General features: G+C 48.7%; 6 protein-coding genes across 6 annotated transcripts; 4 read left to right on the top strand and 2 right to left on the bottom strand.

Moving 5' to 3' along the window:
* Window positions 1–252: 252 nt before the first annotated feature.
* On the bottom strand, window positions 253–1,027 carry BCR38DRAFT_445876 (uncharacterized protein). Its single transcript, XM_040861051.1, has one exon. The coding sequence runs from the start codon at window positions 688–690 to the stop codon at window positions 469–471; it is 222 nt and encodes a 73-aa protein (XP_040711885.1). The 5' UTR covers window positions 691–1,027; the 3' UTR covers window positions 253–468.
* A 4,206-nt stretch (window positions 1,028–5,233) lies between these two features.
* On the top strand, window positions 5,234–9,395 carry BCR38DRAFT_399436 (uncharacterized protein). The gene is made up of 2 exons (XM_040857713.1): window positions 5,234–7,572; window positions 7,631–9,395. The coding sequence occupies exons 1-2, from the start codon at window positions 5,730–5,732 to the stop codon at window positions 9,262–9,264; spliced, it is 3,477 nt and encodes a 1,158-aa protein (XP_040711884.1). The 5' UTR covers window positions 5,234–5,729; the 3' UTR covers window positions 9,265–9,395.
* Window positions 9,396–10,924: 1,529 nt separating this feature from the next.
* On the top strand, window positions 10,925–12,017 carry BCR38DRAFT_460520 (chaperonin 10-like protein; the record flags this gene model as incomplete). Its single annotated transcript, XM_040862424.1, has 2 exons — window positions 10,925–11,051; window positions 11,149–12,017. The coding sequence occupies 2 exons, from the start codon at window positions 10,925–10,927 to the stop codon at window positions 12,015–12,017; spliced, it is 996 nt and encodes a 331-aa protein (XP_040711883.1).
* A 922-nt stretch (window positions 12,018–12,939) lies between these two features.
* BCR38DRAFT_445861 (Alpha/Beta hydrolase protein) lies at window positions 12,940–14,571 on the top strand. Its single transcript, XM_040861050.1, has 5 exons — window positions 12,940–13,261; window positions 13,341–13,760; window positions 13,828–13,914; window positions 13,979–14,291; window positions 14,345–14,571. The coding sequence occupies exons 1-4, from the start codon at window positions 13,104–13,106 to the stop codon at window positions 14,277–14,279; spliced, it is 966 nt and encodes a 321-aa protein (XP_040711882.1). The 5' UTR covers window positions 12,940–13,103; the 3' UTR covers window positions 14,280–14,291; window positions 14,345–14,571.
* A 4,306-nt stretch (window positions 14,572–18,877) lies between these two features.
* BCR38DRAFT_460518 (uncharacterized protein) lies at window positions 18,878–19,631 on the top strand (the record flags this gene model as incomplete). The annotated part of the gene is made up of 2 exons (XM_040862423.1): window positions 18,878–19,430; window positions 19,495–19,631. 2 exons carry the CDS (start codon window positions 18,878–18,880, stop codon window positions 19,629–19,631), a joined length of 690 nt encoding a protein of 229 aa, XP_040711881.1.
* An 809-nt stretch (window positions 19,632–20,440) lies between these two features.
* On the bottom strand, window positions 20,441–21,124 carry BCR38DRAFT_412893 (uncharacterized protein; the record flags this gene model as incomplete). Its single annotated transcript, XM_040858756.1, has 1 exon — window positions 20,441–21,124. The coding sequence occupies one exon, from the start codon at window positions 21,122–21,124 to the stop codon at window positions 20,441–20,443; it is 684 nt and encodes a 227-aa protein (XP_040711880.1).
* Window positions 21,125–24,063: the final 2,939 nt, after the last annotated feature.

Genomic DNA, 24,063 nt, shown 5'->3' with positions numbered 1-24,063 from the left:
TCTTTCTGCTGGTGCGCTCCACGTTCGGTGCGTGGGCACTTTCGTTGGCGTGGGGGTGGTGAAAACTCTGTTCGAGTCCCGCCCGTCCCCCGTCGATCACCATCGGCGCCGCCATCGCTTGCGTCCTCGCTTCGCGTGCGATGCGAGGTCACTGTCCGACGTAAACGGTCGTTAGGAATCGAATGCCGCAATCGGTTTGATGATTTGACGCTGTTCGAAGAAGTTATCGATGAAAGTCAGAAATCTCTTCCCATCAGTCCAATTAAGGGAAAAAGAATCCATAAGAGAAAGAGAAAAATGAAAAAGGAAAAAATGCTTAAAGTCAGATACAATCAAGCCATTCCACCAGATTACACCGCTTGCTCTGCCCCTCGCATAAGTCTTCAACACAAAGGTTTACCGGATCTTCAATGGCTTTTCAGACTTCTCCAGCGTCAGCTTCAAGAATCCGTAGCGAATCGCCGTTCTTCAAGATACACGTTTACATTTCGCTAATGAGTTAATAGTGCTCGCTTCCGCAGGCCACCTCATCATGTATGGCGTCTCTCCACCACACAGGACACGCAGAAGATCCCGCTTCTTTACCGTTGGCGGGGCCGTAAAAAAGTAGCCTTTCTCTGCAACAGCGAACCACCGGTTGGGAGTCGTATCCTCAGCTGCTTGCATTGAAACCGATGCGTTGTTATTCATCCCGCATTCTGCCGCTGGATTTCGCCGCGAATCATCGTTGCTGGAGAAACAACTAGACAAAAACGGGGTTTCCAGAGCGGCAACTCCTGAGCGGTGAACTGATGTCGTTGGCGCGATGTTTTTGATTCAAGTTGCGAGTGCCAGTGTATCTAGGAAGGCCTCAAGGGCTGATGCACAGGGTCTAACATCCGGTCCGACATAACCGCATCGATCCTTTTTGTCTGCAACTGATGCGAGTGCATATGGGGTCAAGTTGCGTGTATTGGAAACGCTTGGTTGGCTAGCTAACTGGCTGGCTGAGGGCCCTTTTGGGCTGGCATCTTTTATTATATATAGCCACAGGGTAACCTTCCTGGGGGTCACGTATCAGCACCAGCCTTATTTACAGGTTCCTGTGACGAGACAGAGGTAATGTGAATCCGAATTCAAGTTGCGACATCAGTCTATCTCTGTTAATGAATACTCAACAGAAGAAGAGAGAAAGGGTTACAAGTACAGGTGCTCATTCCTCTGTAAAGGAACGGCTGCATACGTGTAGGTCAGCCTATCCCGAGGTGTCCCTAACTGTTATCTATGTTCATATAGCAGGCGTCACAACCTAGTACCTTGCACCGAAAAATACGCAAATAAGCGTATCTTACTAGGTATATGAAATATACTCTAACTAGGAATAAGTTACCAATGCGTGCAACTTTAATATATATACTAATAATATCACCTTACTCAGATTCACTGTTTTAAATACCTATTATCTATGTTATACTCGTTATGGGGCTTAATACTGGATTTTATTCGTACGTTTTCAAGTAGGGGATAACGTAGTCCACAAGCGAACGGGTCACCCAACCGAACGGGTCACGCCAACTAGCAAAACATGGAATTCAACACGATTTCGCAACCACAACGCCGTAAATCAATTAAAACTACTCAGAATACTCTTGCCCAGATAATTCTATCTCTACCTGACAGGTTCGCGCATTATGCCCGGTCTTCCCGCATACGCCACAGCGCCGTTGCCGTGGCTGGCCACGATTTGATCCAGCGCTATTTCCACGCATTTCCTGCTGTACTTGCTGCGCAACATCCTTTTGATCTTGAAGATCTTGTACGTCTTGTGAATTAAGTGATCCTCCAAGCCGTACTCGTGTTTTTTTGGCCCTGCGCCGCTTGCTAATTAGAGCATTTGCCTCTCGAAGTTCCGCGACCTCAGCTTGGAGTAAAGCCATCTTATGCATAATACTCCGCGCTCCTTTCGAAAACTGATCGATATCATCGTAAATTGACGTCGGGGAGCTATTTTGATGCCTGGAAATTCGAGATTTAATAAATTCAGATTGCGAAGTAGCCTCGGTTGGGTTGTTTGGCGTCCGAGAAGCCCAAGGAAGGGTTTCCCGTGTAGGGGGCCGGGAGGACGTTGGAGTCTGTAATTTCACATCCAGCTTCTCAATAACAATATCTGGGCTTAAAGGCACAAGCCAAGCCCCTTGAAAGCCTGCAAGAATATTGATTTCGGTCAGGCTCTTCTTGAACGCGTCGCAAAATGCCGGAAGAAAGTCCTCCTTTGTGATATGCGAAATCCGGGCTCAGACGAGCTTCTCAATTTACGAGCCGTAGGCCTTTTTTAACGGCGCAAAACATGCCACATCTAGTGGCTGGAGGATATGAGAAGAGTGGGCAGGCATACAAAGTGTAATAATCTTGTTCTCTTTGCAATATTGCTCAAAGGCGTCGGAATGGTGGCTTTCGTGGCCGTCCAAGATAAGAAGGCGATATACACCCGATTTCCGGCCTTTGGTGTATTTTTCAAAGTGTTTTAGCTAATCTGCGGTCAATTCGTTCGTAGTCCAACCATTTGGGCTCACGGCGATCCTCCAGTCCTTCGGCAACACGTCGTTTTCGTACCAGGAAGAGAGGTGGTGTATGGCGGGACCGTCCAGCCTTGGGAATTGACGCCCTGGATCACCGTAGCCTATTGTCGATTGCTAGGCTGGGCTAGCTTAGGCTGACCTTTCCTTTCAGAGCTCGTAACAACCATCGATGCGGTAATCTGACCTATCATAAAGCCGGTCTCGTCGAAATTGTAGATGTCGGTATCGGCGATCCCATATTTCGCAATTGTATTGCGCACAAGGTTAAATGATGCGTGTGCATATGGGGTGTGAATTGTTGTATTGGGAAAGGATGCCAGGTCAGCTATTCTGGCCTGGCAGAGCTCTTTTATAGCTCTTATCTATCTTATCTATAGCTATAGGGTAACCCCCCATGGGGTCACGTATCATTAAACCAGCCTTGAATAAGCTCTGGATCTTCACATAAGGCCCGAGAATAGTCGTATTTACGGCTAAATACCGTCTTGAGCTGTGGTTGTCGCTTAACGAAGTTGGAGGCCCCGTTCTTGCCGACGCGTAACGCGTCGCGGTCGCGTAGCAGTCGGTTTGCCATATCTTCAACAGCACTTAGCCGGGGAGGAAATGCTTGCGAATCTAGCTCAATTATCCTTTGAATAATCGTATTTTCTTCTATTTTTGTTAAATTCCGACCGTTAGCTTCGATATTGCGACGTGATTGACGTTTTTGAAGACGCGCCTGGAGAGTAGTATTCGAGACTTTGTAGATTGTTGCAGCACGTCGGATACTAAGTGTTGGGTCATCTCTGATAGCCTGAGTTGCAAGGAGTAATTGAGATTCTTTTTGAGCAGAATCCATCGAGAATTAGTTGCGTGGTAAAGTTAGGAAGTTTAGTTCTATTTTTTGCTATGGGCGTGACCCGTTCGGTTGGGTGACCCGTTCGCTTGTGGACTACGTTAAATGTCTTTAATCTTAATTAAAATGGACGGTCTAAGTCGGCTAGCGTCTACTACGCGTCTAATGAAGTAATCGATCTAGTATTTGCCGAGTATATCGTTACTTCCTTAGGCGAGGATAATCTTCCAAGTAAAATCGCTATATAACGCTTCCTAAGAGCCCGTCCGCAAAATTCTTCGCCTAGGAATTACCCGGCGGCCATGTCGCGGTACGAATTACCATTACGAAATCATCGGTACAAAGTTCCAGTGGATCGGCCATTTTGTGTGCGGTTGTAGAATAATTATGAGGTGCATGAGACACGTGTTGTTGGTGTGGTCACATATTCTTCCTGCAAAATGGGGACTCGTGAAAAAAATGATTACACGGTTAGTTTGTTCATGGAGTGACAGAGTACTTCCCATTTGATTGACTCTGAATCCCAGTATATCACTGCTTGGGTATCCGTGCCGATTCTTGCGGAACCCACGCCTGTCGAGACCAGGGTCGCTCGGTCAGCTCCTCGCGCCAGCTTTCTTGCATGGTGAGGATAGAAGATCGTGATTGGCTATGAAACAAAAGGACCTAGCCGATTGAAAAGCCTTTGAGGCATAGTTTCTGGGTCAAGACCGAGCCACACCACAAGTTGGGCTGTCTGCATGTATATGGTGTGCATTAGACCCACTTGCTGATTCCGGTCGATGTTATCATTTTGGCTGAGACAACTTGATCAATCCATATTCCGATGTGTTTTGTAGTCGAGCGCAGCTCTGTCAAAGTGGCGACGAGAGTTATTGTGATTGTCAGCCTTTTCCCATTGATACGCCTGGATCACCCCAAAGAGATGATTGCATTGTATGCATGACCCTAATGAGCGGCCCAGACATTTTCAAGACGACCGCTTAACTTGCTGCATTGATTAGCCGAACTCATTACCGGAAGTCTGGTGGTGTAGGAGTCTTTGAAGCGTCGATATTTGTAGAGCTCGGTGAGTACATTTGACCCCAGGGTTATTTCCAGTGCCGCCCTCTCGAGCCTCACGTTCTTGATAGCTGCCGCCGAAGAGGCAGCTATCACGAGGTCTCCCCTCGCAGTTGAATAGTTGACGTGGTAGAGGTCCATGTCGTCGAGAAAGCCGAACCTCAAGAAGTGGGCCGAATGAATTATTGGGTGGTAGCGACGCACCTATGATGCATGCTTCCATGAGATGGTGAGAAGGATTCAGTTAGTGGGTATGTATGGCTCGGTGATGCTACGAGGTTATTCGCCGACCAGAGCCTTGCTTGTGAGGATGAAAAATAGGGAGAATATTCCCGTCCATTCCATCCTTTCCATGCAGTACTACGTTGATAGACGATCCGTCGGAAATAAAGTCCGCCACAAATGCATACCATAAGACCGTATACGGAGAAAGCCTGGTTGAACATAATTGGGCAGTATCTAGACAAAGATTGACTGAGGAACCATTGTCCTCCAGTTTTTGAGTGTGTTGCCATGCTGGGCATCATCTGTACGACTCCATTATTTATGTAACGTACTCCCAAACATCAATATCGTGCTCCATGTCTCCACATTGTAAAAAAATTGATGTTAGAACCGCTAGAACAAGGAGCGGGAGTCTTATTTAGCAGTATCAATCGGGACACGGAGAAATTGTACATCCGCTGCTATCCTTCGGGCGTCACCGTGGCGCTAGGCCATTTCTGGTCAATTTTTGGCTCAGTCGGGTGTCGCCATTCCAGGCAGCAGGATTACTTTGAATCCCAGCTCACCATCCGAGAGGTGCTCCTTGGTCTAAGCCTCCAGTCCAGTCTGGGGATAGCCAAAACGGATCCATGATAGGCACCAAGATTAACTACATGAAAGGCAGCTGCATTCTTCATACTGACCATAGCGGTGATCAGCAACCTTGAAATTTACGTTGTTTTTAATACCTTTTCACGAGCCGGACTGTTCAGTGTTTATCATCCAACATCGTTGGAGCCTTCATCTATCATTCAGTTGGTAGTACTAGCACAACAGTGCCCAGCTGGTATCCGTAACCAGTCTGAGAGCCCAAGTCGATCCTGGATATACCACCTTTTACGACGAACAACTCTTGAACCCATACCATCCCGACTCTCCGCTGTTGCCGCTGCTCGTTGATTCGAGTTTCATCACTCCATGACCATCACCTGAACGAGGAAGACATGACACTGTTCAGTATACAGCGTTGCAATCACGCTTGAGTCGTTGAGAATCAGACTTACCCCACCATGGCGTCCTTTATCCCTCTCGGCGGTTTTCAACTGCCATTCCAGCGACGACTCAGTCGCCTCTACAATGACACCAAGAAATCATCCGACTTTGTCAAGGAGCCCATCTCTGAAGATCCCGAGATCAAGGCGATGCATCGCAAACTGAAGATTCAGAAAGACAGGCTCGTAAGTTGGGGGCTTGAATGGTCTGAACCGTCAAATCAATCTCCTGAGATAGACGAAGCCCTGTCCAAGGCTGGACTGAGTGATCTCGTTGGAAGCATCATGTCCACCATCAAAGACATTCTTGCAGAAGCAGAGCCCCTATGGTTGAGCTCGAAACGAAGGCTTGGGGCCGAAAAGGAGCCCGAGAAAGGAACCGGCGATCGCAAAACGCCAATTGTTGTATGGGACAAGGCAAGGTTCCAAGACTTGATCAAGGATCTCACAGCCTCCATCGACACACTCCACGACCTGTCTCGGACGAGATCTTTTGCGGCCAGTTCAAATAGAGCTGCCATGTTATCCAAATCACAGTCTTCTTTAGAGGAGTTACGGCCATTCGAATCGACTCGCATGCAGACGCCCCAGCAAATCAACCCTCAAACACTCACCAATCTCAAATATATGCAGCCAATACCTATGTCAGAGCCAACATCGTCTCAAATTCGACCACAAGAGGTTGTCTTTATGAGCAAGCAAGCCTATTCAGACTTGACCGATCGGCCCGGCCGGCAACCGTGGTCACCCCTTTTACTCGAACATGCCCAGTTTGACGCGATATATTCGACAACTGGCATCATGCCCTCGATGTCTCGGTTCGAGAAGCTGAGTTCGGGTCTTCAAACGGAGTCGCACAGGTCCCCAGGGGCATGGATTGGCCTACCACTTCTTCTGGGTTACTACGAGGACATGGATAACTCCAGACTTGGCCTTGTGTACCAGTTTCCCCCTACTTTCAATCCGGTCATTTTCGAAAATTTGACACAGAACCCAATCGACAGCCTTTGCACCTTATCTGAGCTTCTGTCGCGACCTGACTTTGAGCCAAGGCTGGAGGTCAAGTTTCGTTTGGCGCATAACCTGGCGAACACCGTCTTCGACATGCATGCACGAGGTATCACCCACGGAAACCTTTTGGATTCAACCATTTCCTTCTGTAACCCAGTGGGGAACGAAGCTGGGTTGCAAGTCCGCGAAGTTGACATCCGGAAACCACTCATCTCATCCTTTGATGTCTTTCCTGGGGATACCCCTGCATCATCTTCCCCGGTGACGACCCTCTATCGACATCCGCTGGATCCGAGGACCACCAAACAATCCCCCCTCGCCTCAAATAGTGATACGAAGACCTTGGATCTGTACTCTTTGGCGATGCTCCTTGTCTCTATCGGGCTTTGGACCAAGCTCGAAAATCTCGTCCCGAACCATGAGTCACCCAGCATCCCCGAGTCAGTACTTGAGCAACTTGCTATCCGCTGTGGCAGTCTGTACATGAAAGCGGTACAGGCCTGCTGGAATGCTGTCGACCAAGAACTTGCTCGTCCTGGAGCGACCAATGAGATTTTGAACCAGGTTCAACTGCGTTCAAGTCGCTATCTTGAAGCCTGTTCTATCTTGGATGGTGTGAGTGAACTTGATGATAGGTTCAGTGAGGATATCGGAGACGTCGCTGCAAAGGAGCATGAGCATCAGCAATCTCTTTCTGTTTCTGTCCCAGCCCTGGCAGGCCCATCGTCTCCTTCAACGCACCGACAATCTACGTCAGCTACCACAACACCGATTGGCTTTGAGCGAAAGCCTTCACCGGTCTCAACAGATATGACCCAAGTTGAGGCAGAGGCTCTTACCACTACTCGAGGTTCGTTTCCTTCACAATCCCTTCATAATTATGGGTCAAACTGCTTACACGATCTCAGGTACCAAACCAACTGCGGTCCCAACCAAACCTCCAACGTCGAAAACTCGACTTTACCCCCACATACCGTTACCACCCGATGAAATTCAACAATGGAACGACATCATCATGCCGCAGATAAATATGGCGCTTCGAAGCTTTTATCGAAAGAACACGCGGGAGTCGGTAGAGATCTCTCTCGAGTCGATTGGCGAGTCACCCAACAAGACCAAGCCAACCGTTCTCGTCGTTTGCACATCTGTCAATAAAGTGAGATCAATATTGAAAAAGAAGCTCGGCGTCTTTTTTGATGGCACAACGGGTTTTGGCTTGAAGGTGTGTCGGGGCTCGGTGTTTCGTTCCCGTAAGGGGTCAAGTACTGTCACCAGATACGCCGGAGAGGGCGAAAGTGGTAGCGAAAGTGAACAGGACGCAGAGGCCTCGATTCCCTTTTATCAGAAACGTCCCCATAGTGGCGCCAGTATCGGAGCCTGGATCGGCGATAAGCATCTTCCCGCCGTGAGTTTCGGTGGTTTGATCATTGTCGACGATAAACCCTACGGTATGACTGTACACCACATGCTGGATGACCCCGAGAGCGGCCAAGCGCATTCAGCGCAGATGCCACTCAAAAGCAGTGCCGCTGCCCAAGATATGCCTGCTTATCATGAGGACTCTTCAGCCGAGAGCAGCAGCAGCAGCGAAGACTTTACTTGTGAATTCTCCGATAGCGAGTCGGATGACACTGACACCGATGACGACGAGTCAGATGATGAAGAATTCACTGAGACGGGAGATATTCCTGGTGTCGAGCCGGGCTGCGGTGAGGGTTACATCATCACGCAGCCAGCGCTTGATGATGTGGAAGAGGGCTTCTATCCTTCGGAACACACCATGAATGAGGAGCACATTGACAGTTTCCGCCTTGGGGAAGTCTATGCGTCATCTGGTATCCGCAGACTTCACGCGCCAACTGGGCTTGTACACGAAATAGACTGGGCGTTGTTCGAGTTTGAGGACAAAAGGCTTCCAGATAAGAACAATATGCCACGGGTTGAAATACACAATCAGTCCCTCGGATGCCAGGTGGAGCCCCTTCGACCTACAATGGTGGCTCCTTCGTCCGAGTTGCCTGGGTTGGAGGTGCAGTGTGTCGCTCGTTCAAGTGGTCTACAGAGAGGCCTGATTATGCCCGCCCTTGTCTCTGTCAAGATGTTAGGCCGCAGCTCGCCTAGTCATAGCTACCAAGTTAGTAGTAGGGCGACGTCCAAAAATAGCTCACCCCAGTCCGCGCAGTTGGATACCATGGCTAGCGATCATCGCGGACACTCTGATGTTGCGCTCGGTTTCCCCGGAGATTCTGGCGCCTGGCTCATAGAATGCCGCAACGGTCAACTCTGCGGCCATGTCCTAGCCTGGAGCTCCCTTAAGCGGGTGGCATACATCTGCCCAATGGAAGTTCTCTTCTGTGACATTGCCGAAACTCTCGAGGCCACCGAGGTCAGGCTGCCGGGTGGGAAGCCTGTCGCAGGAATACAAAAAGCCGGGATCGCGGAGATATCTGATGATGACCTGCAGTATTTGGAGGAGGAAGATGATTATGATATGGTGTCGCAGCTGAGTAAAGGAGGACCAAGGATAAAAGACGATGAATAGTTTAGCATGAGGTCGGACATGGTGAGGTCGTATTTGGGAACGAGGGTCAATTATTGGGATCTCGGTGGGAAGATTGTATACCCGAGTGATTATTTCTCTCGTTCATAGAATTTGATATTGCTGCTCTCTGTACACTCTCCAATTTGCCCATTCCCGTTGAGTCGTGACGTGCTTAGCCTTACCGGAAGGCCATGCGGCCGATCCAGTTATACGGTTTAACATTGGTTATCCAGCGACGTCAAACTACACAAATTCCACTATCTTCTACTGCTTTAATCGGGGAAATTTTCACCCGGTATTGCGCGAAACAATTCTTAGTAATATGATTTGTCCTGTCGCAGCAAAATGAGACCACATCACTATTGTGATCACTATTGTGTCGCGAAGGTCCCTGCATGTGCTGTCGGACGCAGCACCCGATTTGGAAGGGTAAACTTGAATGTTGACTATAGGCACGTCATTAGTGTAACCAGCATACTTGTTGGACCTTCAAGGCTACTACATTAAGACTGCCAGTCTTGGAAGGACATATGGCCACGCACCGTACGTTATAGGCCAATAGGACCACCACCCATCGAACCGCACAAGTCCTGTCTGTGGGACAGGCATCGTTCATTCACGTCTACATAAGGCCCTTATGGCCACCGTTCACTTCTTGCAGGACTCTCCATAGATCATAACACTGTTAATACAAGACCATGTGCCCACAATCCAAGAATACTCTCTATAGTCATGGGATATTCACTAAACGGAGCCGACTTTTTTATTATTTTTTTTATTTGTTTTTTTTATATCTGTCAAAGGGGATGTTCGGAATAACCGCAGTCCCATCTACCCATGACCCCACGCCTTCAGAATGGAATCGGCCTAACTTGTCAGAGATTTCATGAAATATGGGTTGGAAATCTATGTTCCCACTTGCCTTGGCGCTTGGTTCAGGAACCCACTTGGGTGGGGTTAATTTGAAGTTGCATCCCGAGAATACCGGGTAAATAGGATAGTAGTTCACTTGTGTGTATTTGGAAACAAGCTTAATCGCCTACTGGATACGGTAGTATTTCCAAACTGACCAAGCACACCAATATTCCTTAATTACTAAGCAGCTTCCTATGCTATAGTTACTTGGATGCTCCTTCTGGTTCGGAGTGGCCGCAAGAGTATACTATAGTAGGGCCCACTGAACCCCATCTCTATGACGTCGCTTGAGGATATCTAGTGGCTAATGACTCGTGCCGTGAAAAATGAAAGAGTCGATTGCTCAACGGGAGAAGCACCCAGTGGAGGCGCATAGTGCATTTTGCGGTATGGCCGAAGCTAGAGCAGATCAATAACATCCTTTGCCTCGGTTGGTGAAAAATGGAAAAGTTGATTCTTTTTCTGAACACACGTAGCTTGCGGTATCACTACGCGGACAGTGCAGTATTATCGGCGCTAAGAAACGTCATAGATAACTAAAACGTACTGTGACTTGGATGGAAGACTCTGAGAAAGTATAAGAACATGTGTGCGACTTAAGGCCAAAGTGGACGGTGAACCTATTTTCATCATCTTGCGACACCCGACATCACAACATCACACTGTATACTAAACGTACAAAAGTCTCCAAGTCCACTGCCGACATTGGATGTGACACAAACACACACACACACACACACACAACATGCCTTCTTTCACAGTATTCAAGGGCTCAAAAGATGGCGTCCGGAAAAGCACGACCACCAAGCCGGACGAACTCACCGGCGACCAAGTCCTGATCAAAGTCACGGCATCCGGCCTCTGCGGTACTGGTGAGCGAGCTTCCAATTCATCCCACGTGCACTCGATGAAGCCATTCCACACCAAGTCACATTAAACCAGAGCTGTAACGACTAACATCCTGACCAGACCTCCACTACAAAACCACCGACATGGCCCTAGGCCATGAAGGCGTCGGGATTGTCCTCTCCACCGGCCCAGCCTGCAAGTATCTCCAACAGGGCGACCGCATCGGCTGGGGCTACGAACATGACAGCTGCGGCCACTGCGGGAAATGCTTAAAAGGCAGCGAGAACTACTGCGTCGAGCGCGCCATGTACGCCAGCGCGGACCTAGACCAGGGCTCCTTCGCCTCGCACGCCATCTGGCGCGAAGCCTTCCTGTTCAAAACCCCCGACAGCCTATCAGACGTCGACGCAGCACCCCTGCAGTGCGGTGGCGCGACGGTGTTCAATGCGCTGAGGGCGTATAATACGCAATCGACGGAGACGGTGGGGGTCATGGGGGTGGGAGGGTTGGGACACTTGGCGATTATGTTTGCGGCGAAGATGGGGTGCCGGGTCGTGGTTTTTTCGGGGAGCGAGGGGAAGAGGGAGGAGGCGATGAGACTTGGGGCGCATGAGTTCGTTGCTATGAAGGGGAAGACGGAGTTGAAGGTGGAAAGGAAGGTGGATAGACTGTTGGTTACTACTTCGGCGCAGCCGGATTGGAAGTTGTTGTTGTCGGTTTTGGCGCCGGAGGCGTCGATTCACCCGCTTTCGGTCGATGAGGGGGATTTCCAGTTTCCGTATATGGGCTTGGTCGCTCAGGGGCTGACGGTGCAGGGGAGCGCTGTGGCGCCGAGGGGGATTCATAAGGATATGTTGGAGTTTGCGGCGCTGCATCAGATTAAGCCGGTTGTGGAGAAGTTTCCCATGTCGGAGGAAGGGATCAAGGAGGCGATGGACAAGTTGGAAAGGGGGGATGTAAGGTTCAGGGCCGTGTTGGTGGCCGAGTAGAAGGGCGGCTAAGAAGCGGCACCGGGCCATATGTGTGTTTCATCGGGTGTTGGGAAACATGTCTTGTGGATTAAGGAGTCTTGGGAGCTTTGAATAAGTGGTCCAGCATCTGTCCATGGGTTGAAGTAATATCGGGTATTATATCATTTCCATACTAGCTGTGTGGGTTATACGAGAATGGCTTGCTTTAGTCATCATTCCGTGTGTGAGCAGCACTGTTTCCTTTGTTGCTTGCCATTTTTTTGACGCTTCCACTTCCAAGCAAGCCTGCACCAAAGCCCGTACACAGTCCAGCGACTTTTCCGGCTCTGCGATAGGACCTTCAAGTCCGCCGATGCAGACACCCCGAAGGTTGGGTCGAAGAGAGCATGTTGATGGAAACAAGCGATAGCATACCTACTTCTGCTGGGTTTCACATGCTCGTCAGCGTCTATTTCAGTATGCTTTGTTCATAAAATAGTAATTCTCTTTCTTACATCTGGGACATCACAGCTCGAGTAAGCAATGTGACGTGCATTTTGTGATTCCATCGCCATCCCCTTTACAGTAAACATGTCCATGTTCTAGAACTTGAATAGCAATGGTCGTATTCCGCGTAGTAGCCTCTGCCGAGATAAATCACTACTTTCATCACGCTATAGTTTCCGTATGTGAAATGGGCATCACTTGGTTATTTGTAGCCATCGAGAGGAAGCAATCCTTGGTTAAATACAACTGTAAAACCTCCTAGCCAAGCATAGTTCCCAAGTTTATACAGTAACGAGCATAGTGCCTGTGCAACGGGCGTTCGAGCCTGGGAAACTCGAAGACGCTAAACCTTATCTCAGCCCTACATAGTAAATAGGGCAAAGCTTGAAGACAGCAAAAAATTGGGGGTTTGCTTGGGTTGGTTAACTGCCTAGCTAAACCGGCGAAGTGCGGGTGGGTCTTGTAGGACACCTAGTCGTGCCTTTCATCTAGCGCATTCGGTGCCCAACCCCGCATCTATGAGCTCACCCAGTCTAACATCAACGTCCACTAGACTCTCCAGACCGTATACCACAATACTAGCGACATTCTATAAGCACCTTCGACCATCATCTCTCCATGGCGCCCATCTACCCAGCATTCGATGCCAACAAGACTGGCCAACTCCAGGTCTCCCCGGTTCACTCTATCTACTGGGAAGAGTGCGGTCTCTCATCAGGCGTGCCAATCGTCTACCTCCACGGCGGTCCCGGCGGCGGAATTGAGCCATCCGACAGGTATGCATCACCCCACCCTGTTCTCACCATGCGGGTTTCTTCCAGCATGTTGGCGAGGGTGGACTGATATACGGCCTAGACAATACTTCGACCCCTCCCACTACCGTAGCATCCTCTTCGACCAGCGTGGCTCGGGCCAATCAACCCCTCACGCCTCACTGGAGGACAATACAACTTGGCACCTCGTGTCGGATATCGAGAAACTGAGAGAACACCTCGGCATCGAGAAGTGGATTGTCTTCGGCGGGTCGTGGGGCTCGACGCTTGCCCTCGCTTACTCGGAGAAGCACCCGGATAGGTGTCTGGGCCTGATCCTCAGGGGCATTTTCACCCTACAACGGGAGGAGCTCGAATGGTTCTACCAAAAGGGCGCAAACTTCTTGTTCCCCGATTACTTTGATGCTTACCAGGCGGTTATCCCTGAGGAGGAGAGGGGGGATATGATGCAGGCTTATTATAAGAGACTTACCGGGGACAATGAGGAGGAGAAGCTGAAGTGGTAATAATCCCTTTTCCGACTTTCATTGAATAGAAAGCATCGACTAACTGCTCACGTCTACCTTTAGTGCTGGTGCGTGGAGCAGATGGGAGACTGCGACTAGCAAGCTGCTTGTGGACGCGGACTACATCGCCAAGTCGGACAATCCGAAGTGGTGAGTAATCTCACCTCACCTCACACAGCTGAACTGCCACCGTTTTAGTATTAATCATACCCAGGGCCCTCGCGTTCGCACGAATTGAATGCCACTACTTCGTCAACGGCGGATGGATGCCCGATGGACAGTTATTGAACGAAGCCCACAAGATCAAGCATCTGCCCATCGTCATTATCCAGGGTCGGTACGATGTGGTATGCCCAGCCAAGACGAGCTGGGAGCTATACAAGGCCATGGGTGGCGAGGCTAACACCAATGTCGAGTACAAGATTATTGGGGACGTTGGTCACAGCGCGCACGAGAAGGCTATTGAGGAGGCGCTGGTGGATGCTGCTGAGAAGTTCAAGTCGATCAAGCAGTGATTATGTGAACGTGTAATATGATGTTGCACTATGACACTTTTGGATTGGCATTGACGTCTCGATAGCCCAACTCACACTGCTAGAATATAGCAAAGTGATGCGCGACCGTTTGCTTACCTGGTAATGCATCACTGTCAGTCAGGGTTTGATATATATCATGCAAACATAACTAAACAAGTTCGGAAGAAAAACATAAGATTTTTCTGTATAATAAATACTCTGCTCTCCACATAACTAACTAGAAACTCACTGAAACCGTCGGTAAACTCAAAACAAAGAAGGTTTGATGACCCCGCGAACAGTTTGTCTAGCGTCTACACCTAGTTCGTAGCCGTCCAACTTGACCTTGTCGACGAGACACTCATCCATGATGACTTGTTTCCCTAGGCATCCACACGTATGTAATACCTCGAACCACCTACATGTAGACTTTTGGAGGGTAGTGAAGTGGACGCCCACGATTTCGATGGTTCGGATCATTCTTTCTGGGTTTGGTGGTGATTGGGCCGAGTGGATTGGCCTGCGGAATGAAGATTGGGAGTGCCAGGATCTGGGAAGAGGTGGAGATAGAAGCGGGAACTAACTGCGGGTGATTTGCAGATGTCGTTGCTTATGGTTGGGTAATGAAAACAAATGCTGTTGACGGTGGTTATTGTTTTCATCTGATGAGGATAATTCACTAGGTATATTTAAACTCGAGAATGGTTTTTGCTACCGTGGCATTTGGGCATTGAGTTTGAGGGATATAATGGTATTCAATATGACTGTGATATGAATTTCCATCTGTATATTGTGACGGATTGGGCTCTGTCAACATTCATGGCCCAGACCTGAACTTACTTTGGCCACCATAAGGAAAACATAGCTTTCGAGAGTCTGTAGATCTCGATTCTAAGCGCAATCACCAACATTATCTCCCCCAGTTTCATGATTTGTTAGATGAGTCGCCCGAAATCTCACTGATGAAATGATGCAAATACCACCAGGGAGGTCGAGCCGTCTTGTCAACCCCATCCTTTACTTTGATATCGGGGTTCACTGTATGTCTTAGACATGGGAAACCATCTCTCAGACTGCGAGGTCCTAACTGCGTCTATCTGTTTAGTTTTACTTTTTGGGGTCTTTTTTTGGTTTTTGTAGAATTTCGGGTTGATAGTGAGGTTCAATTCTCTACATGCTGCTTGTCTGGACAATCTGAACTATATACATATATAGAGTTTACCCCGCCTCCAGCGCTGTTTCAGGTGCATTTCGGACACCTGTATATCTCCAAGCGAGTGCAGTACTAGATACTAAATATTGCTGACAGTTTTTAAAAAAAATGTTCGTCCATCCTCGTGAAGGATTTGGGGAAGCTGAAGAACTTGATTCGAGTTCCGTAGATATGTCCAAAGACCCACGATGGGCTGTTCCCGTAGAGTCACAGCTACGACTCAGTATTTGTGAGGACAGGCAGCTAGGTGCAGGCAGGCAAAGCGTGTTTGTAGATCTGAACATGAGTTCTCATTGTGCGAACCTCCACATTTTTTCTAGATGCAGCAATACCTAGGCGGCCTCATCCCCCTGCGTCCGATAATACACCACCATGGGTTCTTTGGTGATGGAGAAGAACTCAGGAATATTTACTTGAAAAGGTCAGACCATAACGGCAGTGTATTAGCGGTCTCCAAGACTTTTTTCTCAGCTCCAATGGTCACTGTCCCACTCGTACAAGACTGGCCACAATTACTTTTAAATTATGTCTAACGTAGTCCACGGTCCAATTGCACACTTCGGCAGATTTTCGTACGCTACCACTTTGACCTGCGGTTTTTCACCACATAACTATGGTTGGTTCTTAGAATGAAAGTGATATGATTCTAGCATTACATTCGCTTCAATCTGATCCAAAATTAAGTGTACGTCGCGCTGGTCAGATCTATAACGTACCTTTTAGAACCCTTGCGTATCGACGCGACGGTAAAACCGCTCGAGCATTTCCTCCCCGATTGAGTGGTGTTGAAGATATGGCCAACTGATTACTTCGAAGTCGCGACGGGGACGCGTCGGCGTCAACTGGGCCTCGAGCTTCGTAAGACGACAACCAGACCTCCGGACGCGTTTAAATCGAAGGATCGACTATCAGAGAGTCCTCTGCGAAGACCCCGACGCGTATCGCGCGTGGTTTGACCTAGTACGGAATACAATTGCGAAATACGCGATCTAGGAGGAGGATATCTACAACTTCGACGAGACCGGTTTTGTGATAGGCCAAATCTCGTCCGAAATGGTCGTGACGACTTCTGATCGGCGCGGAAGGCCTAGAGCAGCCCAGCAAGGAAATCGGGAATGAGTTACAGTTATTCAAGGCGTTGGGTCGTCCGGTTATGCCCTCCCTCCGTACATCATTTTCGCCGGCAAAATCCACCTCTCGTCATGGTACGAAAACAGCCCATTACCGCCTGATTGGGTTATCGCAGTTACTAAAAATAGCTGGACTACGAACGAGAGAGGCGAAGATTAGATAAAACACTTCGATCATCACACTAAGTCTCGTACGAAAGGTACTCATCGCCTATTGATCCTCGACGGTCACGAAAGCCATCACTCGACCGATTTCGAGGTATATTGCAAAGCTAACAATATCGTCACGCTTTGTATGCCTCCTTATTCGTCGCATAAGCTCCAGCCTCTTGATGTTGGTTGTTTTCGCGGGTTAAAAAGAGCGTACGGAAAAGAAATCGAAGATCTCATGCGAGCACATAGAAGTCATATCTCGAAAGAAGACTTTTTACCGGCGTTTTTAAACACGTACAACGCAACTTTCACGGTTTCAAATATCCAAGGAGGTTTCCGAGGGGTAGGAATAGTTCCGTACGGTGCAGATTATGTCATATCACAGCTCGATGTGAAATTACATACGCCAACACCTCCGGGTAGCTCGGCTGGTCTCCCCGTCCCTTGAGAATCAAAGACTCCGAACAACCCAACCGAAGCCCAATCACAAACCGATCATGTGAAAAGTAGGATTGTACGACATCAAAATAGCTCACCAACGTCAATTTTTGCTGGAATAGATCAGATTGCGCGAGGTACAACGAAGGTTGTGCATCGGCTTGCCCTTTTAGAAGGCGAGGTCGAATGACTTCGAAAGGCAAATGAGACCTTAAGTCGACGTCGCCGTGCGAAGAAAAAACAGCTACAGAGTGGAGGGTCACTTCGTATACAAGCTGGACAGGACCTACAGTCTCAACGAGAGGTTGATGGGCAGTTACATGACGAATTTCGTCAAATTGGTGGTCGTACGAGGCGGCGAATTGCGCGTGTACGGCGCTGTAGAATCTGCGGCGAGCCTGGACATAATGCGCGCACTTGTGGATATGATGTAGAGACGTCTAAAGATAACGATTCTGAGTAGTTTCAATTGATGATAGGCGTTGTGGTTGAATTAACTTATACATTGTCGTATAAGGTCTGCTAAAGTGTGCAACTGGACCGTGGACTACGTTATAACGTCCCAAAAATAGACCTGAGACGAAAGTTTCAGTGGATTGTTGAAGATTTGTTGACCGTTTCCTTGATTGCGTGAGGTAATCCTTTGAAAATATCTTTGAAATATCAGGCATCAGCGCTTCTGTTAATGATGGCACCACATAGTTCGTGGGGGTTGGCTGTAGCTTAGAGATGCGCTGGAAAGGTGATAGGAGCAAAGATCATTGAGGAAGACCAGACTTTTAACTTATTATGCATTGTCGGTAACCAGAATCATGGAGTAATTATCGACAACACATACTCATTGCGTGGAACAAAAGTCTCGAATCCTGCCCCTGACCACGCACCTGAACATCGTTGCGCAGGGAGTTGGAGCTAGATATGTCGATCTGCCTCCGGTGATGCGGCGCCTGTTCGGTCTTAATGCTGTGATAGGCTGGGTAATGCTGTTGGCTGCTGCCTCATGACGGTCATTGGAGTGGGATGACCAACCTTCCTATTGATCCGCCATGCTAGTACTGCGTCGGTGGTGAGATGTCCGTCAGCTCCTGGAACGAGTACCGCCTTGGAAGTTGCGATAATTTTACGGAGAATCAGGTCGGAAAGTAGAACTTTGAAAGGCGAGCTCTGAGGCAGCAAACCTGGTGACGCGGGCTTCCCAGGCACAAGCTGCTGACGAGGGACGCTAAAGCAAACCACAACAGGCTAGACTTTTAGGGCCCAATTCTAAATTTCGAATCATGGAAGTGACATGATAGAGCAGCCCAGTGTTTTCTAGATGCTCATTGTAATATACTGATCTTGCAGGCACAATGTAGTCTTAAGATCTGACCGATGGAATATTTATCTCTCCGACTCTCGACATAACACGGAACATACCTAGAAATCTCTGCAATAGATAACGCCAATCATTCTAGAGGGAAGATCTGGTGGTGCACGTGCCGGTGACGCGTTGACTGCCTAAATTATTCCTCCGACTGTTCCCAGCATTTTAAAACGTCGCATGCTATTATATGTCCTCGTTTGTCTCACAACTCGATCCTCACATATATATCGGCTCACTTCTCTTCTTTCTGGTAGGCATCCCGTTTGACACATACAGTACCTACATTCAGGAATCTTCCACCATGACTACGGCGGCGTTGTTCGGCTGTACAGGAGCAGTGGGTTCTCAGATCCTCGCTACACTCCTCGCGACAGACGCATTCTCATCTATCCATACTATCTCGAGGAGATTCCCAAATGTTCAGTCTCCCAAGCTCCAAGCCCTCCGGGAAGGCGACATCTCGAAATGGGGCGGCATGATCTCCTCCCTGTCTCCCAAGCCATCAGTAGTCTTTAATGCAGTCGGTACCACAACTGCGTCAGCCGGCGGAATACAGAATCAGTGGAAGATCGACCATGACTTCTGCATAGAGAACGCCAAAGCAGCCAAGGAGGCGGGAGTGAAGACGTATGTGTTCATCTCCAGTGCAGGGACCAGAGGTTTTCTCTTTGGCTACCTTCCCTACTCGAAGATGAAGGTTGGCGTCGAGGATGCCATCAAGGAGGTCGATTTCGAGCATGCGATTATCCTGAGGCCAGGTATGATTCTCGGAAGGGAGAAGTCTAAAGCTCCGTTCGTACAGCACATCTTCGAAAACCTAAACAAGCTGGGACAGGGCGTCCAGGATAAGCTAGGTATGAGGAACATGATCAATACTTGAATATTTTGAGATGATGGCATCTAATTCGTAATATGCAGGTCAGGACCAAACCATCATCGGTAGAGCAGCTGTAGCAGCTGCTCGTATGGTAGAAGAGGGGAAAGCACCGTCGAAGTATTGGGTTATGCAACAGGCTGATATTCTAGAGTTTGGCAGGGATGAGTGGAAGGAGTAACGCGATATTGGAGAGCTGGGTTTTTTTTGGCATGCACTCCTACTATTTTTAATATTCTGTGGTAGTGATGCTCAATATTTGGCAGGTTGGGAAAGTATAATAGAATCGCACTTATGTATATATCTCTACCCTGGTCCCATGTTTATCTTTCGACTGCCTATGAGTTTAGCCATATCTATTTGGTTGCTAGCAGGGCGTATCGCGCAAACTACAGCATGGGAGACCATTGGACGTGAAGTCTAGTACGATGGGCACGTTCTATGTACGTCATGTTCACCTAGCCTTTGCTACAGGCTTCGCGTTCGTTCTGACTCGTAAAAGCTCTTATTTACGAGACTTATCAGGATTGCTGTGATGCTTGCTTTTTCTGTTGTTATTCGATTCATATTGCTGTGTTGTCCCACACTGATAGCACCGTTATATCGGTTTGTGACAATAGTATGAATGATTCTCTGAGTACTATGTTCTCCTCTGCTCTTCAAAACCTTGTTTTAATGTAAGAATCCACTACGAATTGTTCCGGGGTATTCATGACGAAGTGAACTCTCTTCATGAATACCATTCTCGTGCCACGAGTCGTAACACACCAGTGCTTAATATTGATGTTGATTTCCTAATTAAATTCCCAAGTCACGTCTTGAGCGAAAGGAATTTATCAGGAAATGGTTCCTCGCATATTATAACGCAATTGACGGCTGTGACTCCAGCCCAGTAATTAGACACCCTACAAACTAAAAATACCCCTACAGATTTCAGATGTTGTTTATATTTTCGGGTCCAGCCCTGTCCCATGAAGATAAGTCTCATCCTCACCTCCCAATCCAATACGTAGCCACAGCCTGCTGACTCACAATCGCCTCGGCAACCTCCGTATCCGTCATGTTCTCCTGCTCATTCAGTGCATACCATGGCGAATCATTGAAAAGGTAGTACATCTGCCCCCTGGGAATATCAGGGGTCGACGCTATGCTCTCCCCAAATTCAGCTGCCCACATCTGCCCCAACTGCGTCCAGAGGTCCCCACGCTGGGCCGGCTCCAAGTTCCGCGCCAGGTAGAACACCGGAGTGTAGTGTCTGTCAGACCTAGGCGTGAATTTCGCCCGGAACGACTCAACACCGTTGCCTGGTTTGCACTGCTTCCCGTTTTGCTGGAAGTAGCCCATGCAGCTGTGGCAGGGCTTGTGGCGGAATAGCATGGCGTCGACGATGGGATACGCTCCGGGCAAGTCGAAGGACTGGAAGTAGGTGAGGAGCAGGTTTTCTTCGGCGTGGAGACCGTTTGGTGTATTTGGTGCCGTCCAGACACCGGGTTCTCCACCCGCGAAGAGTAGGGAGGCTGTGAGGCCGGTGTACTCGGCTGTTGGTAGGCCACCACGGACGTAGTGGTACAAGGCGATGGCCAGCCCGAGTTGCTTGGGTGTCAGATTGACTGAGTGGCCGCTCATGTCCCTGACGCGGAAGCTGGGGAGCTCGATGAAGATGAATTGGGGCATTTTGACTGAAGGGAAGCGGATATATGGGTGTCTCAAAGTTGATTTCTGATGGGTCAACTAAATTTGTCTCTCAACAAGATCTGGCTTTTAATACAAGATAGAATGGATTGTTATTAGGTCCGTTGTCTGCTTGGAATTTGATGTTTTAACACATACTCAGTCATGTATTCATCATAAAAGTTCGACGGCTTTAAATACCTTTGTAAGCTCCTTGAAACCCCACGATACCGTTCACTAAGTCGCCGAAGTGAGCCAACCCCGTAAGGCTATTTGAAAATACACGTTGACCATATAGCCGCAACTAGCTTGACACCCCCGGTATATACATGCTGAAAGGTCAAAGAAATGACTACTTCTGGAAGTGACCCAAAAATCCACCCCGCGAGATGTGTGATACTAGGCATAATATGTCGTAATTCATTGGCTACTGCGAGTGTTTCATTAATATCCCATTTCCCTGGAACTCGAGCACCTATCATCATAAAAGTTGATCGTGACCCACGACCACTTTGAGGCGAATACGATGTTTGCGGGAACTACCGATTACCTCTCACCCCTGGAATCTGACATATCTGCACAGGGCTGAGAACTGCGCCAGGTTTTTCAACCCCTTCGAAGGCCTGAGGCCACCTATTAGGTCGGCCGGATGAGTAATGATGTCAGAAAGTCATTTGTTCCTGGGGCTGAACCTGGCATGACGAGTATAGGCTATGAAGTCTTGGCGTTCACTAGCGGCTATCCATCTCCCTTTTGTCAGGCTGGCGGTCGACCGAAGTTTCAGAGGGACTCATTATGTGCACTAAATAGGATATGCACCTCAGTTGGCAATTCCTTTCAACAGGCTCTTCGGCGTTGCTTCACCGTCGACGGGATGCCGAGATTGCTTACGAAAGCCGAAAATTATAGTGGGAACCATGGAAATAATCGAGCACGATACGGATCTTGCGTTTGAATGATCTATCAGGTATGGAATGTGATTCGCCGCACCATCACGGAGGGCATACGGCCCACGACCGCTTATTCAAGCTGCATGGTAACGTAAGAAAAGCATCGGTCATCTAGATCGCTTGTCAATATATCGGTGCCTACCACATGATTTCATTTTCACGATCTGATGAACAGAGCCCATGTTGGAATGAGAATGGGATAACGTGTTAGGTACAGAACATGATTTGCTGTAAAGCCACGAAGCGCATACTGGTCACAACCAAATCTCCACGCTGCACTGTGATATAAGTAGCTGTGCGATATCAGGGCGGATGTTGGGAAAGCTTGTTTTATGATATGATGAACGGAGCCCCGACGCTGATCAATTCTTAACGCGAACTACAGTCAGGTGGAGTCAGGCCGATATCGAAATTGGTACAGCTGCCTGGTCTAACGGCCCCCGCTGGCTTGCGTTCACCGTGGAAAACTCGTTAATTGGCCACTCGTCTCGGGACCTTCAGCTAGGACGGTGCTGAGGTGATCATCTCAATATAGCAATATAGTCAGAACTCTTGGTCACCAGAAAATCCACCGTACTTTAGCAGTATGAAACACGTCCTTGTGCCATTTTCGTCCATTATTCATTCCCGGGACGCGTTTCATGGAAGAAAGCTCGTGAACGTATATGATGTGAGATGCTGAGCTAGACCGACACCCAGAAGTACATCTAGCCAGCCAGGTCGGCTCCATTGAGGGTGTAGCACGGAACCTGGTCCGATGTCCGAGTATATGGAATATAAAAGGTAAAAGGCGTGGTATTGGACCTGGTCCCGTGCAAGTGTGCTTTGCCGGCGGCCGCGTTGTGCAGGGTGTCTTAGATGAGATGACACCAGATGACACTGGATCTTTGGACGACAGCGAAACGTCATCTTGGGACGACATCAACAGCCTTACGGGCGAGAGGCGGATCTAACGTCAAACAGCACGTTGTCCTAGCATAGCCACAGTTTTAGCGCAGGAAGTGCCGAGTTGTCCTAGTAGCCTTCTCCGGCTTCAGCTTTCGTCCAGCTCCGACTAGAAAAATCCATTTTCCTCCATTTCGACATCATACCATGAATATTGTACAAGTAACGTCTTAACCGAAGCAACCGAAGCAACCGAAGCAACCGAGTCCCTCAATAGAAGGTAGCTATTTCCGAACAGGCAGGTAAACTTCAACCGCCCACCAACTGGCGAAATAGACATAAACCTATTCAGTCTGCAGTGCGAATATACTCCGTAACCATTTCGAAACGCAGAGTCTGGCTCACTTCGAAAGAAAATACGTTGCAGTAGAAACCAACTCAGCTGAGCGCCGAGCCGGCAACACCACGTGCGATGTACTGGGAGAGCTGCGTGACACCAAATGCAGCCAATACGCGACAGTACTCGTGCTTATGAGACAACAATGCAAGAAAGGCATGTGCCATTTCATCGTAGACCTGTCGTCAACCTTGTGCTACCCAGTTTTGATGAAATCCGGGGTTTAAGTCGCACTACCGCATGGTACACAACAGGTTACGGTCGTGCTTTGGGCGACATTATCCCAGCCCCTGGAGTCCTAAATATCCTGCACTGGGACAGATATCTCGGAAGGGGATTGCGAATGGAGGCATAAATTGTAGCTATCTGCCTGAGGGTGTGTGGACTGATTGTCAGACGTCAACTTCCACCATAATGGGACTCTGTTCGTTCAAAGTACCGAGATGTTTTCTATGCCAGGGTCGACAACATCATGCCCACTGATACTCATGTATCCGGAGTTCCCCAGGATATTTACAAAAGTTCTAACGCGAATTTGCTACCCCGTCGTCGATAGACTGCAAAGAAGTATCGGTGCAAGGTCTCTTGGGCTGCTTTAACAGCATGGAGGTCACCGATAAGATGCGCGACCTAGGACCATGTGCAAGTCCATCGTGATTAGGCTGGCAGGACTTTACATCCCATTCCCTTATGCCAAGGACTTGAGACTA

This window comes from Pseudomassariella vexata (assembly GCF_002105095.1).
Source record: "Pseudomassariella vexata strain CBS 129021 chromosome Unknown BCR38scaffold_14, whole genome shotgun sequence".
Taxonomy (NCBI): Eukaryota; Fungi; Ascomycota; class Sordariomycetes; order Amphisphaeriales; family Pseudomassariaceae; genus Pseudomassariella; species Pseudomassariella vexata.
The sequence above is the reverse complement of the archived record's forward strand: the minus strand, read 5'-3'. Positions and strand labels throughout refer to the sequence as shown.

Coding starts and splice junctions, on each gene's coding strand:
- BCR38DRAFT_445876 (XM_040861051.1), bottom strand. CDS start 690: ATGAATAACAACGCATCGGTTTCAATGCAAGCAGCTGAGGATACGACT.
- BCR38DRAFT_399436 (XM_040857713.1), top strand. CDS start 5,730: ATGGCGTCCTTTATCCCTCTCGGCGGTTTTCAACTGCCATTCCAGCGA. Junction 7,573..7,630: donor GGCTCTTACCACTACTCGAG/GTTCGTTTCCTT, acceptor ACACGATCTCAG/GTACCAAACCAACTGCGGTC.
- BCR38DRAFT_445861 (XM_040861050.1), top strand. CDS start 13,104: ATGGCGCCCATCTACCCAGCATTCGATGCCAACAAGACTGGCCAACTC. Junction 13,262..13,340: donor GGAATTGAGCCATCCGACAG/GTATGCATCACC, acceptor TATACGGCCTAG/ACAATACTTCGACCCCTCCC. Junction 13,761..13,827: donor GAGGAGGAGAAGCTGAAGTG/GTAATAATCCCT, acceptor GTCTACCTTTAG/TGCTGGTGCGTGGAGCAGAT.